The following is a 17,664-nucleotide window of genomic DNA, read 5'->3' as shown; positions in this document are numbered from 1 at the left end:
TGTTGCAAAACAAAAATCAGAAAAATTATTTCTTTCATCATTAAAAACATCAATCACCAAATGGGAAAAGAGCTGTCGCACTTGTGTGGTTTCAAGATAATCATGTTTAGAAATGAAACTATTATTATCTTATTGCATCGGCTTTCTTTGGCTGTTTTTTTTTTCACTTAAAAGTTTATTTTGAGCAAAAAACCTTGCTTGATTAAATAGACATTATTTCAAGTGACACTTAAAACAGTGTGTATTTACTCCAACAATTTTTTTAATCAAACAACACTGTTTAAAACAGTGTCTGTTTAGTCAAACAACACTTTTTAAGAAATTAATAATAAAGACTTTCACTTCTTTTTTCATTTCGGCTTTAGAATAAATATTGCAGTAATTCCAAACATTCAACCACTGTCATTTTTTGTTTATACAGCAAGTGAGGTACGAAAGTATAGAAGAAACAAAACATGACCCACTACCAATCCATGCTAAAATGGCGGCATAGCCGTGCTTATTATAATATCTCCAATTATCTTTGAAAACTATTTCTGCGAATATGACACCCGCCAATCCGCTGCACCCTAAGTAAAGAAATAATTTAATACAAAATGTGATTAGGGTATCTACTTTTTATAAGGTTTTCAAAAAAAAAAAAAAAAAAGAGGATTGACTAACCAGCTAAAAATGTAAACGATATAAGAAATAATCTTCCAATTGTCCAAATGCAATTCCTATTGATACAACAGCAGAACAATATAGACCATAATAGCGAGAGAAAAGCAAATCCTCCTCCGATGATAATTAGAATCAGGATCACATCTGCATAAAAGTTAAAAAGTTAAAAAGATTTTTAGTTAAAAAACCCTCAAAACTTCACATTTCGCTTTCGTTTTCTAAATTGAGTTTGCAAATTCAAACTAAAGCACATTAACTTTAATTGAAAATTGTTTATTTAAAATATCATAAAGAATAAGAATGTAAATAAAGTCGTGCCCTTTGATACGTTTTCGTCAAAACGCAAAATATCGCTTCTGGTTGATATTATTTCAATCGGAAATGTTACTTTTGTTCTCCAAAGTCCATCACTGATATAATCAGCGGTCCACCATGCATCTCCGACTGCCCCCACAATTAAACCAGCCAAACCAACTGCTGTACTGAACGTAATAAGCACTAGAAGTAGTATTGCACATTGAGAGGCCATTGATAAAATGCTTTAACTGAAAAACATTGAAAAATAAACTTTATGCATTTTAATAAACCTAATAAAAAGGTTTTGCCATTTGATTCGCATTTAAAAATTTTTTCCATTTTTAAAGCTGAAAATAAACAAACTCAAACAAAGTTTCAATTTACAACTTTAAAAAGCATTGCAACAAATTGAAATTTTTTTGCTTGGGCATATTCGTGTTTACAATTCAAAAACAATAGTCATTGATCCCAAACGTTTTTTGCTTCGTAAGAATCTTTAATAAGTTTTTTTAAGTTTTTTTAAAAAAATTTCTCATTCAAGAATAAACATATTTTGTAATGATCTGAATAAACTTGTTCTCTCAACCTTTTGCCGTCAGTACTGGAAACAAACTTATTTAGTTATCTTTATTCGAGTAAAGAAAACAGCACTTGTAGCAAAGAAAGCTTCAAATATACAAAAAGCTGTCTGTAGCGAAAGTTGATGATGGATTGTCTCTTTTTGTCAAATTGGGTGCTTTTCCATTGCGGTTCGTACTTTTGTTTCTCAAGTAAAATTCGTAAATCCTTAATCGTATTTGTCAAATTAAACCCAAGTGGGTTAAAGTGGGTTTAAGTTGAGAAATAGAATCGAACCATTAAAATGACGATATTTCCAATTGAACAATCAAAAGATTGAAGATAAATCCATTGTTTAACACATTTTATAAGACACGCTGAACAAGTTGGGTGTTGCTACAGGGTTTGCAAACGGAAGAAATGTTGAATTTCATTCTAATTCATGTTTTCCTAAAACTTAAAAAAAAAAACAGAATTTTTAAAAATTTGATTTATAAAAGTAAAACAGAAGAAAACATTCTGATCAAGTTTGAATTAAATATCTTATATGAACTTTCAGCTTCGTTATGTAAAAAAGAAGAAAGATTAAATGGCGGAATTATTGAGGTGACCTGCATAAAATACTTTATTAATAAAGTTTTTTATAAATTCTTGCTTTAATTTTCTCTTAATAAAATCTTTTAAAGTTTAAATATTTTTTTAAAAGAAAATTCTTAAGTTAAAAGAATGGGTCTGCTGAATTCTAACTCTGATTTAAATTGAAAAATTAACCAAGAATTTGATGTAATTATTTTTAGACATGGTAAGAGAAGTTAATTGAACTTGATTATGAGGCTGAAGTTGTAGAGTTTAGTTCTCTTTTTAGCTGGTTTTTTGGTAGTTTAACCGGTTAATCCAGATTTTAAGTGCCTTTGTAGAATATATCAATCATGCAATAAAAGCGAATTCAATAATTTTAAGTTTGTGTGTATATGTCTGTGTGTTTCTGTGTGTGTGTGTTTGTGTGTCTGTGTGTGTCTGTGTGTGTCTGTGTCTGTGTCTATCTGTGTATGTACGTGTGTCTGTATTTGGGTGTGTCTGCGTCTGTGTGTGTCTGTGTGTGTCTGTGCAATATAAGTAAAATATGACACTTTCTAATCATTTTAAAGATGAATCATGCAAACCAATTACGTCTGTTGGGAATCGGTAAACAAAAGTAGTTTAACCTATCAAATTCTTTAAAACACTGAATATATTATGCAGTATAATATTTTAATCTAAATAAAAAATGAACTTAGAAACATCTAAACATCTAAAAAATGCAAAGATGACCAATAAGCACCATCATTTTCAGCTGTAAAAGAATTGGTCAGCAGAACAACGAGAGAAAATGATTAAACTGTTGAGAGGTTCGCATATCAATCTCGAGGGTCTAATTAATTCACTTGTCTTTATACCTATATGAATCTAGTGAAAGTTTCTCTAATCGTTTGGGTGATGGAAATCACTCCGCTATCCAAAAGTCTTAGGAATTCAACCCCAAAATTGTTGCATCTTTAAAAAATATGTTTTACATCTCTTATATATGTACAATCGTACACGTGTAAGAATAATTTCTCTTTGATTTTTCATTATATGTCAAATTGACTATTGATATGTTTAAAAAAATTAGGTTTAATAAGCACATTGTGTAAAGCTTCCGAAAATTATCTACATTGCTAATATCACTCAGAGGATAGTATTAATTTTTACTAAAATATGTAATTTTGTTATATTAAACTAAAAATTACCTGTTTTAATGTTAATAATTAATAGCAGGGTCATTCCATGCCAAGTGGTGCAAATTTTAATGAGGTCCCTCATGGACCATCTCAGATTTTATTGAAATTTTTTGATTTTGTACATATATATGTTAAAAGCATGTTTTGAAAATTTTAGATCAATATCTAATATGGTTCTTGAGAAAACGCTATTTAAGTAGTGGGCTATTTTGCATAAAATTTCACTCTACAAGAAAAAAGGGTTTTTTCATCATTTTTAACAGCCAATAACTTTTGAACAAGTTAGTTTTATACTTCAATTATTATAAGATAGCAAGTGTGCTGTGAATACTTTGAAAAAAGAAAAAAATATTATTTCTGGCATCTTAACTTTTTCCATAATGGCGGGCTAAAGTTGATTTTTTTGTTTTAAGAATAAGTTTTTTTGTGATTTTAAAGACCTTAATCTTAAAAACTAGTTACAAAGTTAATACAAATCAAATTGCTTGCTGATCTACATGTGGTGGATAAACATTTTTAAAAAAATCAGTTGATTAAAGAGCTGCATTCAAAAGTTAAAGGTCTCCAAAATGAGTCAGATCGAGATTTTCGTAAAATTGATCTGTGATGCAAAGCATCTGTTACCTAAGATGGCACTTTTTTTTTTTTATAAAATTTTTTATACGCATCAATTAAAGACTGTTAATTAATAAAAACCAAAAAAATTAATGGGCGCTTATTTATAACCCCCAAAAGGTAGTCTCTAAAAGTCAGGTAAATTTTCCATAAAAAATTATTACTTTTTAAAAGTTTAGTTATTGTTTCATTTAATTCTATATTACTAGTATGTCAATCTAAAAAGTACTAATAAAACCAAATAAATTGTTGTATTTTAGAACTAATTAATAATAAGTAATATGCCTGAGCTTTCTACTTGCTGTATTGGTAAAGCATTAAATGAACAGTGCTATCTATCTAATAAAAGTAAACGCTACCAAGAACTGTCTAAACTAAACCAAGAGCTTATTTCTTTGAGAAGCAAAATAAATCCCATAGATTTTATTTGTAGCTATCACGAGAAAGTTTACTTGTCGAGGTATGAGAATGAACATCGCAGGTATTGTTGTAATCCGTTGAACAAGCACGCAAAAAATGTGAAAAGTAAGTTTCAATATTTAATATCTTAATTTAATAAAAATACCTTAATAACACTAAATAAATAAATAAAAAAATATTTAATAACTATTTCCGTTATTTTTTAGATTCTCTTAGAGTTATCAGTCTTTCATATGCCAAAGATTTTGGTTTAATACCTGGTCAAAAAATTTGCACTAGTTGCAGAAAAGTTCTGAATTGCAAACATAATACAAAAGAAAATGAACTCCAAGAAAAAGAAATTTATGTTGACAACCATACATTAAAAGAAGATCTTAATTCAAGTATTGCAAGTTTTGGATGCTCACCTCTAAAACTTGTTTCAAAAAAAGATAGAGTTGCATATGGAAAGCGTAAAATTGATAGCATAAGAGCTCATACACAAAAGGCTGTTGCCAATGTGCTAGGTATAGAAATAGCTGCACTTTGTGAAATTGAATCACCCTCAAAAAAATGTTTGAAAAAAACAAACACAGATTTAGACAATATTATGACTAAAATTAAGTCAAAATTTGAAAAAACATTGTCAAATTCTGAAAAAATCACACTTCTTACACTCACTCCAGACAGTTGGTCAATAGAGAAAACTCAGAAGTTTTTTTTTACTTCAAAAAGATCTGTAGTACAAGCCAGAAAATTAAGTAAAAAAAGTGGAATACTATCAAAACCTTCTCCAAAATCGGGTAGAAAACTAAGCGAAGATGTAATTACAGAGGTTGTTCATTTCTACGAATGCGATGAATATTCAAGGGTTTGTCCAGGAAAAAAAGAGTTTGTTTCAGTTAAAGTAGATAGTAAAAAGCAACATATCCAAAAGCGCCTTCTACTAGTCAATATGAAAGAGCTACATATTGAGTTTAAAAAGAAATATAATTATCTTAAAGTTTGTTTTTTTTGTTTGTTTTTCATTAAAAAAATTATTGTATTATAAAGAGGGGAGGGGACAGAGGGGAGGGGACTTTATCTATTGGGATTTAAAAGTTCTTTATCTAAAGGGATTAAAAGACTTTAAGCATTGATATTTTTTAATTGATATTTCATAATAAATAACATTATATAATTCAATGCATTTATTTATTATGTCAATTTTAGAATTTTATGGAAAATTTACCTGACTTTTAGAGACTACCTTTTGGGGGTTATAAATAAGCGCCCATTAATTTTTTTGGTTTTTATTAATTAACAGTCTTTAATTGATGCGTATAAAAAATTTTATAAAAAAAAAAAAGTGCCATCTTAGGTAACAGATGCTTTGCATCACAGATCAATTTTACGAAAATCTCGATCTGACTCATTTTGGAGACCTTTAACTTTTGAATGCAGCTCTTTAATCAACTGATTTTTTTAAAAATGTTTATCCACCACATGTAGATCAGCAAGCAATTTGATTTGTATTAACTTTGTAACTAGTTTTTAAGATTAAGGTCTTTAAAATCACAAAAAAACTTATTCTTAAAACAAAAAAATCAACTTTAGCCCGCCATTATGGAAAAAGTTAAGATGCCAGAAATAATATTTTTTTCTTTTTTCAAAGTATTCACAGCACACTTGCTATCTTATAATAATTGAAGTATAAAACTAACTTGTTCAAAAGTTATTGGCTGTTAAAAATGATGAAAAAACCCTTTTTTCTTGTAGAGTGAAATTTTATGCAAAATAGCCCACTACTTAAATAGCGTTTTCTCAAGAACCATATTAGATATTGATCTAAAATTTTCAAAACATGCTTTTAACATATATATGTACAAAATCAAAAAATTTCAATAAAATCTGAGATGGTCCATGAGGGACCTCATTAAAATTTGCACCACTTGGCATGGAATGACCCAGCATTGATTTTGTTTCATTTGCATTTATTTAACATCGAAACAAAATGTTGGTGCGGCATCATAGGGGAGGATGGGTAGGAGTGAGCCAAGGCTAGGAGTGAATCGTTGATCCTACAGCTAAAACTTGAAATTAAAATGACTTAAAATTTTCACCAAGTACTTACATACAAATTGTTGTAAACACAATCCAATTTCTTTTATCCGCTCTTTTCTGTGCAAAAGTAAGTTTTTACCGGCTGTTCGAGACATTAGATGGTGGTTGAAAATTTACTAATAAACAATACAGTTTTTAGAACAAAGTATTTTACATGCACAAACCACGTACTTATTGCACATTTAATGTTTTAATCCAGTTGCACAGCTTGGGGAGGAATGAGCCATTCCTTCACAGGTAGGATTGAACCGCGGGTCACTAATACGTCACGTTAAAAAAGTTTTGACTTCAGCGTAAAAACATATTTACGTTTGGCTTTTATATCTTAGTATATGATTAGAAAACTCGGGTGCAACATTACATTTATTTTTACCATATGTTATAATGCCTCGAGTCTATAAACGAACCACTTCGAAAGCAAAAACTTCCAGTAAAGATGTGAAAGATCCATTTAATCCATTTAAAAGAAACTGCAACAAATTCCAAAATACCCTTTGAACATTTAAAAAAACGGAGATAAGACAAATGCATCAAGAGGTGCAGAACGAGTCGTAGAGTTTGGGAAAATGGATTGCCAACTCAAAATAAAATATGGTACCACTTTGAAACTTCTAACTGCAAAGTCTTGAAATTGAAAAAATTCCGTGCTTACCCCCAAAAAAAAAAAAAAAATAGTGGTGAAAAGTTTTTTTTTTCTTTAAAAAATGCTTTGGACCATGAAATAACTAAAATTAAGTTGATTGAAAAATGTTTTTTTTTTTTTTGTTTTTTTTTTGTATATCTAATCTTTAAATTGATTTTTCTTAGTTTTTATATACTTATATAATGCGAAAAATTCTCAATAAAACAAATATTTGAATATGAAGCTAACTTCCCTCACCCCTAGTTTACTGTAATTAAGGTAAAAAAAATATTTATCGAAAATTTATTTTTAAACATCGTTAATAAGAGTATTTAATATTAGTTAGCAATGTCTGATGAACGTACTAAATAAATTTTATAAATTTTATTCGTTTGAGTTTCGTTTGCTTTTTGTGTAGTTAAAGTCAAGGTATGATGATTTTCAAACCGGAATTTACCAAAGTTTAACTTCACTTTATGCTCAGCAAAATGGCCGAACGTTTAGAGCGTTTCTTAAAATTAATGAGATTTTCTGCGCAGAATGATTTGGTTACTACATTCACTTGATATTGGGAAAGAGAAGGAAAAGAGAGAGCAGCGATGTAAATATATGTTTTTTTTACTATGCACTAATTTTTTCTATTCATACTTTACCTTATTTTGTCTAAAGAAAAAACTAAATGCTTCAAAAAGTTATATGAAATAAATATGTCATATACAAATCATAGCATAATAATATTATAAAAATGACATACCATGCGCATTTTCTTTTTTTCGTGTTTTCTTGTGAATTTAGTTTCAAATCCTTAATCTATTTTTTATGAAAAAAGCAAGCTGACACAGTTGATAATTTTAAAAAAATATTTAAACTGCTTATATTGATTTAATATTAACTTAACTAAAATTAATACTTAACATATCGCCACAGCAAAACAGTTTTTCAATTATCGATCTAAAAAATATTTTTTTAATGTATATTATCTGATGACAACCAATCTCTCATAAATCCTACAGGAACATGACAATTAATTCGTAATATACGAAAGCGTAAACTTTTGCGAAGCTCATCATGCGAATAGCTTAGTAACGAATTTAAACAAATTAATGCACAGGAAGTTTATTGAGCGAACTGTATTTTAATTTGGGGAAATTTGAAAAGAAGTTATGAAACAGAATATATTGAAATTCCTAAGATGCTCATAATATTATATATATATATATATATATATATATATATATATATATATATATATATATATATATATATATATATATATATATATATATATATATATATATATATATATATATATATATATACATATGTTATAAATGTAAAAGATTTGTTTTTTCATAAGTGTAAAGCGTTTTATAAGTTCCAATTCTGCAATAACCAGTTTAAAAACATTTTGTTTATCATGTCGGCCATCTTAAAAAGCAAAGTAACTTAGAAAGTTTCCGATTATGCAGAGGATTTATAAAATTTGTCACTTACATCTGAGGAGAAACTTACAGCACATATAGTTTATATAGTATATACAGTACTTATAGTCCTTAAACATTTGTTCTTAATTTGCAATCAACAGTGATCCACCAAGAAACTAGACGCTTTCAAAAAAAACTATTTTTGCCATCTAATGCAGAGGGCTATCAAGGATAGACTATACTTTCAGCTTGAGCGTTATAAATTAACTGATTTAAAAAAGGTCCGCGTTCGCGAAGGATGTAATAAAAAATTCAATAAACATATCTCAGTTGCGCGACTTTTACTTTAGTTTTAAATAAACGATCAGCTCATGGTTTTAACTACGGAAACAGCGTGTTATTGTTTATATTAGTTACGATAAACGCTACGTTACAACTCATTCTTATTACACTGACGCACGAGTTATCATCTTAACGCAAGAATCACGAACTTCTCAAAAACTAAAATGTTTTTGTAGGAAAAGTTTGACTTTCTAAAAGAATTTGAAAGAATTTATCACCAGACATCAAAATTGCGCTAAACATGTTATAAAAACCTTATAAACACCTTTGACTTGTAATATACTTTTTTTTATTGCACTATCTGTTGATTTAAGTTGGAAGTAATCGATTTCCCGTGTTATCGATTTTCCGCATTGAACTGCAAAATTCTACTGTCAAGTATGACAACAACTTACTCAACAACCGACACAACGTATTAAAGAAAATATGGTTTGCAAAGGTTTTATAAAGATTGGCCTAAATATCTTTAAAACAGGCACAATCTAGACGTGAAATTTTACCAACTTTTGGTAAATAAATTTGGAAAAAATAAATAAGAAAAGCTTGTTAACAAAAAACCATAAAAAGCTGTAATAAGTAAAACATAATAAGCTTCGATTAGAAAATTGCTCTCTGATAAAAAAAAAAAAGAAAAAAAAAAAAGAGCTTTGAGGATATCAAATAATTATATTAAATAGACCAAAGTTTCTTCTGAAACGGCTTTGATAATCCGTCGCATTAATAGAGGTGCTGTTTTTTGGTCGAATGCTGAATTGTTTCCTCGAGTTCGTTTTCAAGGGAAAGTGGATTTTCATCGAGATTTTCTGATCTTTGCAATTCTTAAATAAATTCTCAGTCATCTGGATTCGTTAATAAAAACATAGACAGCAAGTTTTTTGATGTCTTTTGAAATATAGATTTCGAAGGTATATTGAAAGTTTCATATTCTTCAAGTCGGACAAGCATTCTGGATAGGAATGATTTCTGTACAAGCGTACAAAAGTCCTCTGCCTTGTTTCTTCAGTAAGTCTTAAATTTACACTCTTTGTTGAGATGCAAAGAGTTGAATTTTATTGTTTTAGTTTTGCTCACGAAAAACTTCAAACTCAGAGTTCAGCAGCAAGAAGAGCTATATTTTTTGTAGCAAACAGATTTTTTGTAGCAAATTTGACTGGTTGCTGCTAATTTGACTGGTTCAAGAGCAGCAGCTAAGTGGGAAAAAATATCGACTTAGTTATCACTGCAAATCAAATGTCGAGAAATGTCTTTCAATAGTTTTTTGATTAAATCTTTGACTTTGAAAAACTGTTAAACCATCGACAGTGGACTGTTCCTTTTCCTTCTGCAGTCGAAGATAATTAAAACCTCTTAACCGCGCTGCTTTTAACTTTTTTCATTTCACTTTTATCTGGGATTTTCGAAATAACTGGAGAGATATTCTGGAAGGCTGCTTATACAGCACTTCTTGAACCGTCAAATACATTCCATGAAGAAACAAGTTTGATGTTCAGTTTGAACAAGTTTTCCGAACTTAAGCATCATGGAAGCTCCATTCTTAACTGAGCAGACAATACCGTCACTTATTTTCAACCCAAATTATGCCACTTTTTTAGCGACAACTGCTGCAACTTTTTCTGGCAGCAGACCCAGAAATTTTCGTTAAGCTCAGATTCCAGCGATTGTCTTTTTGATGAATGTTAATATTCATGTACTTTCGATTTTAGAAAGAAGTGTATTCATCTATTGTAATGTTAAAGCATCTTACAGTTGTTTTTAAAGAGTTGAAAATGTTTTTAAGGTCCTTACGCTGGCTGCAATCATTTTAGCTAAGTTGCATGTTTGTGATTTTGTGAAAAATCATAACTTTATTCAGACATTGAATTAAAAAAGTTGTTAACAAGCCTTGAAATCAGCTCTTAAATTTTGAAATAAGTTGAAATCTTCAGCATTTTTGATTTAGTTGCAGCTCTAGTTATCAACTTTTCCTTTCGATTCCATATTTTTTGTCACATCACTTGGACGAAAAATTTGTCTAAATTAAGCTAATTAAGTATGGGCTTGTATTTTCAAATACTTTGCAAGTAACTGCTTTTCTTTTGTTTAAGGTTTACTATTTTCAAGCGTCTGATAACTTAAAGCAAAGCAAATTGATTGATAAAAACCACAATAAATAAGTCAAGAAAATAAGAGCGTCTTTTTTAAAATGTTCAGATAAAACTAAAGCAGCGAAGTCAGTTTTAAAGCAAGACAAACAGCAGCTCAGTTATATCTCAGTTATAAATATTTTTTTTATGCATTCTTAAAGAGTATTAAAAAAAACTTTATTTTCCGAAGTTCACCAACACAATTTTTCAATTTTTGGTAAAAGCTCGACCCGGTACCACCTCACGGTACTAGGTTAAATTGACTGCAAAATTAGTCAATTTAACGGTAAAAACAAAATAATTTATAGGATGCAAGATAAAAACAAAGAAATATCAGCTCCGGACATTTTGTAGAAAATTCAATAATTTTTTAAATTTTTCTTTATCGTTTATTGTGCAGATTGCAGACTTTTTTTTTTTTTTTTTTTTTCAAAAAAGGGTATCCAACGATTGATTAGAAAGAGCAAAGCAATTATGAAACAAAATTTATAGCCATTTTAACTGACTGTCCTTAATTTAACAGTTAACAAAGAAAAGATGAGCATTTTATGGAGGTTACACTATCTAAAAAATCGCCAAAAAATCCTTTAAACCATGGTGATAGCGAAAAAAATATTTAGCTGCACACAATTCTTTCATTTTACAAAAATTTAAAAACCATAATGCATTTAAAGAAAAAGAATAATTCTTTTAAAAAAAGTATAACGCATAGATAGAAAAAAAAGGTTACTTATAAAAGTTGTGAATGTTTAATAACGAACACAACCATTTGAAAGAACAACAACAAAAAAATCACATAAAAAATATATGTTGCCTAGCACTTTAATTTATTTGCTAATGACTTTTAGAGAAGTGCCAATATCAATAAAAGCGTCTACGCATGCGTTAACTTCATCAAGAGAATGTGCGGCAGACATTTGAACGCGTATACGAGCTTTTCCTGTTTAATTAGAAAAACAAATATAGAAGAAATCATAAACCAGTTTAAAAAGTAGGTACTACGTAAAACTTTTTTTGAAATTGACGCACCTTTTGGAACAACAGGATAGGTAAAACCAATGACGTATATATTTCTCGCTAAATTTAAAAAAAAAATGCGTGAAAAAAATCTTTAAAATGCGTTTTAGAGTTTAAGAAAAACAAACAAACAAATTAAATAGATAGTAAAAATCTTACTCAGCATTTTATCAGCAAATAGAACAGCAGTCCGCTCGTCTGGCATCATGACTGGGCATATTGGATGATTATCTCCCTAAATTTAAATTTTCATATATTTAAAAATTCATTTATTAGATTAACTATAAAATTATATATAACTAAAAAATTTCCAAAACAAAATCAAAGGCGACCAACAAAATAAACTAAAATGCGACCGACAAGAGTATATTAATGATAATTAGTAAACTGCGACTTCACACAGAATTACAATTACATACAATAACATTAAAACCAGCTTCTTTCATTCTCTTTCGAAATAATTGAGCATTTTTCGCAACTTTTGAAGTCAGATCGGTGCCTTGCAGTAGAATCTGAAAAGCCTGAAATCAACAAACAACTAACGACTCTAAAAATATTCTTCAAAACTGCTGTCATGGAAACTTTAAATGGAAAAAAAAAAGTTGTGGGAGTATAAAAAAGGCAGTGTTATTGATTCATACTTTGTCAGCAGATGCAACTACTGGAGGAGGGAGTGTATTGGAGAACAGATAAGGCCTTGACTTTTGACGCAATAATGAGATCAGTTCCGAGGGACCAGTAGTATAACCACCTAAAAAAAGGTCATCTCAAATTCAACTTTTGAATCGTTTTAATAATCTAAAGATTGTTACTTTTCTAAAGTTAAAAGTTGAACGTCTAAATATTGTCTTATTATTGTTGCCAATGGCATAATAGGAAGTTAATCAAATTACCTGCTGCCCCACCAAGTGCTTTACCCAAAGTAGAATTGATAATGTCAACTCTTTGTTTTATACCTAAATATTCTTCTGTACCCCTGAATAAAAGTTCTTTATATTAAAAACAAGCCTCAATTTTAATTACCATTAACTATTATTACTATTAGTGATTGTTAGTTGCATTTATTTTCCAGAAAAAATATTAAATAAAAATAAGGATGTTACCTTCCAGTAACCCCAAAGAAACCTGTAGCATGACATTCATCGACAAACGTCATAGCACTGTACTTCTCAGCAAGGTCACATATCTGACTATAAGACAAACAACAAGCCTTTTAATTTTATATAAAGTTTGATAACAAAAAAACAAATATTTTATTTTTATATAAAATTTAATAACCAGTTTATTTTTTTAAATAAGTAACAAACATTAATGGAGCAACAGTTCCATCCATACTAAAGACACCATCAGTTGCAATAAGAATCATTCTTGAACCAGATTCACGAGCCAATACAAGTTGCTTCTCAAGATCTAAACTTTAACAATTTTGATTTAAATTGCAATTGATTTTAAATTTTGAACACTGTTCATTCAAAATTATCTATTATCTGATATACAAAAGTAAATATTGTTCTAATAATTGTTTTGTTCTAGAGTAGATTTAAAAAGGAAAATAAAAAAATTTCAATCATAATTTACTTTATTATTTTTGAAAAAGAATGAACCATATGTAGACTAAGAGAAAGTTATCTGACATATATGACGAAAATGTCTTAGAAGTGCAACAGTGTCAAAATTGTTTTCAAAAATTTTTTGCCCAGTGATCAAAAGATGCTGAATACTCAGGAAGGCCAGTTGCTACCAATAAAATTGGCATCAGGTAACACAAGAGAATGCTGAATAGATTTTCAATTTGGATATTGAATGTTGAAAACAGTATAGCTAAGTAAGGTATAGGTAAGTAAAGTAAAGCTAAGTAAGGTAAAACTAAGTAAGGTAAAGGTAATTAAGGTAAATTAGCAATAACCTCTTAAAATATGAAGAAAATGGTCAACTTTCAGAATAGATACAAAATAAATCCTTTGACAGCAAGATTGAAAAAAAAAGGTTTGCACAGTAAATGAGAAATATAGATAAACTGTTTCAAAAGTTGCTATCTACCACAGGAAGATTTTTCTGTCATTTAGGTCAGATTTTGTGTAGTTGAGCTTTAAGTAACAAAATTCTGAAGTGTACTGAGGTACTCCAGCTAATAGTGAAACAAGGTTACAAGGTGAGGCATTCAAATCTGAAGTTTTTACCAGAAGAAGTTCCAAAAATTAAGAGAACTTGAGGGTTTTAAGTTTTAACTTATGGTTTTAATTTTATAAGCTCTTAATAGGTTGACAAGTTAGGTTTGAAGACTTTATTAAATTTGGAGAACAAATGAAGAGTGTAATATTGTCAGCCTGTAAAACCTTTAACATGTGATATAGCTCAAGAAAGAAAAGTAAGAAATAAAAGTTTCAAAAGGTCTCAAAGTTTTTTCTAGAGGTCATAAAATAGACAAAACAAAACATGATTTATTATTTTAATCATGTATTATTTTAATCATGTATTATTATATAAATTCAGGTGCTGGGAATACTAAGACCTGTAATAATTCTATTAAAAGACATTTAATGAAGGTGAACAACTGCCATTTTTGACCTCTTGAAATTAAATGTGGGAACATTTTTTTTTTTATTTTTTATTTTTTATATAAAATCAAATTTTCAGAAAAAAGTTTTAACCAAGAACAAACTTTAATTATGATGATTAACATACAATAACTAGTTTATTGCAAGTTCATAAAGGGTTTATAAAATCAATTAACCAAAACCAAATAACCACAGTTAACCAAGCAATGACAAGAATTAAAAACTGACCCATTCTTTAACTGCTTTTTTTTGTTTTTAATGATCCTTCATCTTAGGAGTTTTTATAACAATTTATTTTAAAGACTTTTTTACATCATTTGACTTCTCCCAGTTGAGAGCAAACCTTGTAAAACATTAAATTAATATTTTGATTAGCTCTTAAAACTTTTTTTTCTAATTTAATGAACTATATATTATGGTTAGCAAAGACTTAAACTTAGAATAATTATTAATTTTAATTTGTGAAAAGTGATAATTTCATGATCTAATTTTCAAAGTCAAAGATGGCAATTGTTCATACCCAAAACCTACTCAATGTCTTAGTACAGATCTAAGCATTCCCAGAACTTGAATTTATATGATATAAAGCTACTTACTAGCCTATTTTACACAGAAAACCTGTACAGAAAAAAACACAACTTATTTTCCAACCCAAAAAAGTAAAATCAAAGTTGATCAAATAAACAAAAAAATGATCAACACCTCCCATATCTCTGTGTTTATATCGATATCTTTTTGCTTTGCTCAAACGAATTCCATCAATTATGGAAGCATGATTTAACTCATCACTAACTATGGCATCATCTGCCGATAAAAGTGTTTCAAAAATACCAGCATTTGCATCAAAGCAACTGATGTATAATATTGCATCTTCCCTCTGATGGAAAAGGGATATTTTGCGCTCAAGCTCTTTGTGTATATCCTGTAACAAATATAAATTTTTTTAAAAAATGACAAATATATATAAATATAGTAGAGATTACAAAAATAATATGTAAAAACATTATAAAAAATAACATTCTGTTAGCCTACATCAATCTTTTTATAAATAAGAACTATAAATTTTAAACTTTACATTTAGAATAAAATTGTAATATTATAATACTTAAGATAAGGACCATTATTGTGGCTAACCATCTTAAAGGTAATATCGTAGTTTTACTATATTACATAAAAATTTATAATTCTTTAAAAAAGAATAACTGATTTTCTCATTTAAGCTGAATCTCAAGATTTAAAAATATATATCAAAACAAATTTATGTGTAAAAAATAGTCACAGCTTTAACAAAACATTCTTTTTTTTATTATTGTTACATTTTTTTATGGATTACAACATTTGACAATTTGTTTTGTATGAAACTTTAAGTTATGTTAAATAAACCTAACTAATTATTTAGTTTGTACTATTATAATATAATCGCTTTTACTGGAAAGGTTAACATAATAACAGAACTGTTTAAATTTGTTTTCTGAATTCACAGCTACTGTGGTGTGACCTAACAAAGTCCTACACTTTAAGAAAGTCCTATTTTAAGAAATGACAAATTTCCTATATATAAAATAAACATTTGGAGAAAATAACTTAATTGTTTTAATTGGATATCTAGTTAGTTAAAATAACTAAACTTTTTTGTCCAAATATTTATTTTACATATACAAAGTTTGTAATTTCTTAAATTAGGACTTTCTTAAAGCATAGGACTTTGTTAGGTCACACCACGGTAACATTGTTGTGAATTTAGAAAATATATTTAAACAGTTTTGTTAGGTAAATATGCTCACACATTAATCATATGCTATTTTTATCATATGTACATAGTAATACATAGACTTGAAGAAAATTTAAAATTAAATCAATTTTACCTGTGTACCACAAATAAACCTCACAGAGCTAAGACCAGCTCCATGAGTTAACAAAGCTTCTCGTGATGATTCAACAACAGAAGGATTTGACTAAATAAACAACAGAAATATAAAAATACAGACCAAACAAAACAACAGATCAAATACAAAAAACTTGTGTAAGTTTATGTTAAACTCTTAAATAAAAAGTCATTCAAATCATGAAATCATTCAAATCATACAATTATTCAAATCATAAGATCATTTGAATCATGAAATCATTAATTTCATATAATCATTCAAATCATAAAATCATTCAAATCATAAAATCATTCAAATCATAAAATCATTCAAATCATAAAATCATTCAAATCATAAAATCATTCAAATCATAAAATCATTCAAATTATAAAATCATTCAAATCATAAAATCATTCAAATCATATAATCACTTTTAAAAGTGATTTCCTTGACTTGAGTATTTTTAAAAAAGGAAAAAATAATCAAAAATGTTTAAATATAGACATTACCACTTTAATTAAAGTGTAATATTTTTTTTTTACAAAAATGAACACAACAAAGTAGATAACTTTTTTTTTTGTTTAGATTTCTTGAAGCAGTGTTGAATTATAAGATTTATATGCCATATTCAAAAATGTAAAGTATATAAAGAATGACTCATGTAACAGGAGAAAAATATTTGATTGTTTTATTTTAATGTTTGAAAACTGTAACTTATTTAATACTTAAATGAATTTCTTTCTAAATCTGAAAAAAAACAAAAAAAAAAACAAAAGTAGAATCAGTTAAAAGACTCACTGACAATCCTAAATAATTGTTAGCACAGAAGTTCAACATTTTTTCTGGGCTTCCTTTGATTGTTATAACACTTCCTTGTCTACTAGTTATTACTCTCTCTGATTTCCAGGTTCCAGATTCCTTAATAGCAGCCAGTTGATTACCTACAATTTCTCGCATCTGAGCAACACCAGACAAATGACGTTTACATGCCAAAAAAGATGTTCTTTCAAAATGAAGTAAATCAGGCAAATAATTATGAATAATTTTTTTACTAGCCATCTAAAGAATTTTATTTAGCATTATGTTAAGATACAAGGATTATATAAGTATTCTGTAGAATGTAAAAATGCCAAAATATTTTTTAAACAACTTGTTAGAAATGATAATTTGTGAAACAATAGAGCCAAATATGTCATTTTAAAAATATATAAAAATATCTAATATCCATATTACTTTTTTGATGTCACATCCCTAAGTAAAATCTAAAGTTTAGGATGCAAATAAAATATTTTTTTTAGATATATATACTTTTATGTTA

At 28.2% G+C, this 17,664-nt stretch overlaps 3 protein-coding genes and 1 pseudogene across 4 annotated transcripts in view; 2 read left to right on the top strand and 2 right to left on the bottom strand.

Annotated features, from left to right (window-relative positions):
• Window positions 1-17,664, top strand: part of LOC149885174 (uncharacterized) — a 146,914-nt pseudogene that overhangs the window by 77,898 nt on the left and 51,352 nt on the right. The gene's annotated exons all lie outside the window — the stretch shown is intronic.
• Window positions 217-7,992, bottom strand: LOC149885176 (uncharacterized). The gene is made up of 4 exons (XM_090095217.1): window positions 7,772-7,992; window positions 982-1,974; window positions 664-807; window positions 217-569 (listed from the first exon to the last, which is right to left on the bottom strand). The coding sequence occupies exons 2-4, from the start codon at window positions 1,190-1,192 to the stop codon at window positions 403-405; spliced, it is 522 nt and encodes a 173-aa protein (XP_089951343.1). The 5' UTR covers window positions 1,193-1,974; window positions 7,772-7,992; the 3' UTR covers window positions 217-402.
• LOC149885177 (uncharacterized) lies at window positions 2,269-5,358 on the top strand. Its single transcript, XM_090095211.1, has 2 exons — window positions 2,269-4,418; window positions 4,520-5,358. The coding sequence occupies exons 1-2, from the start codon at window positions 4,175-4,177 to the stop codon at window positions 5,341-5,343; spliced, it is 1,068 nt and encodes a 355-aa protein (XP_089951337.1). The 5' UTR covers window positions 2,269-4,174; the 3' UTR covers window positions 5,344-5,358.
• On the bottom strand, window positions 11,382-17,431 carry LOC145186886 (2-amino-3-ketobutyrate coenzyme A ligase, mitochondrial-like). The gene is made up of 11 exons (XM_090095205.1): window positions 17,145-17,431; window positions 16,347-16,436; window positions 15,184-15,403; window positions 13,231-13,333; window positions 13,027-13,113; window positions 12,817-12,899; window positions 12,565-12,674; window positions 12,343-12,444; window positions 12,083-12,158; window positions 11,936-11,983; window positions 11,382-11,846 (listed from the first exon to the last, which is right to left on the bottom strand). The coding sequence occupies exons 1-11, from the start codon at window positions 17,403-17,405 to the stop codon at window positions 11,734-11,736; spliced, it is 1,293 nt and encodes a 430-aa protein (XP_089951331.1). The 5' UTR covers window positions 17,406-17,431; the 3' UTR covers window positions 11,382-11,733.

Source organism: Hydra viridissima, unplaced genomic scaffold (assembly GCF_058129835.1).
Source record: "Hydra viridissima isolate aposymbiotic clone 2 unplaced genomic scaffold, HvirCarnegie_v1 scaffold_8, whole genome shotgun sequence".
NCBI classification, from domain to species: domain Eukaryota; kingdom Metazoa; phylum Cnidaria; class Hydrozoa; order Anthoathecata; family Hydridae; genus Hydra; species Hydra viridissima.
This window is presented reverse-complemented; position numbering and strand designations above follow the sequence as displayed.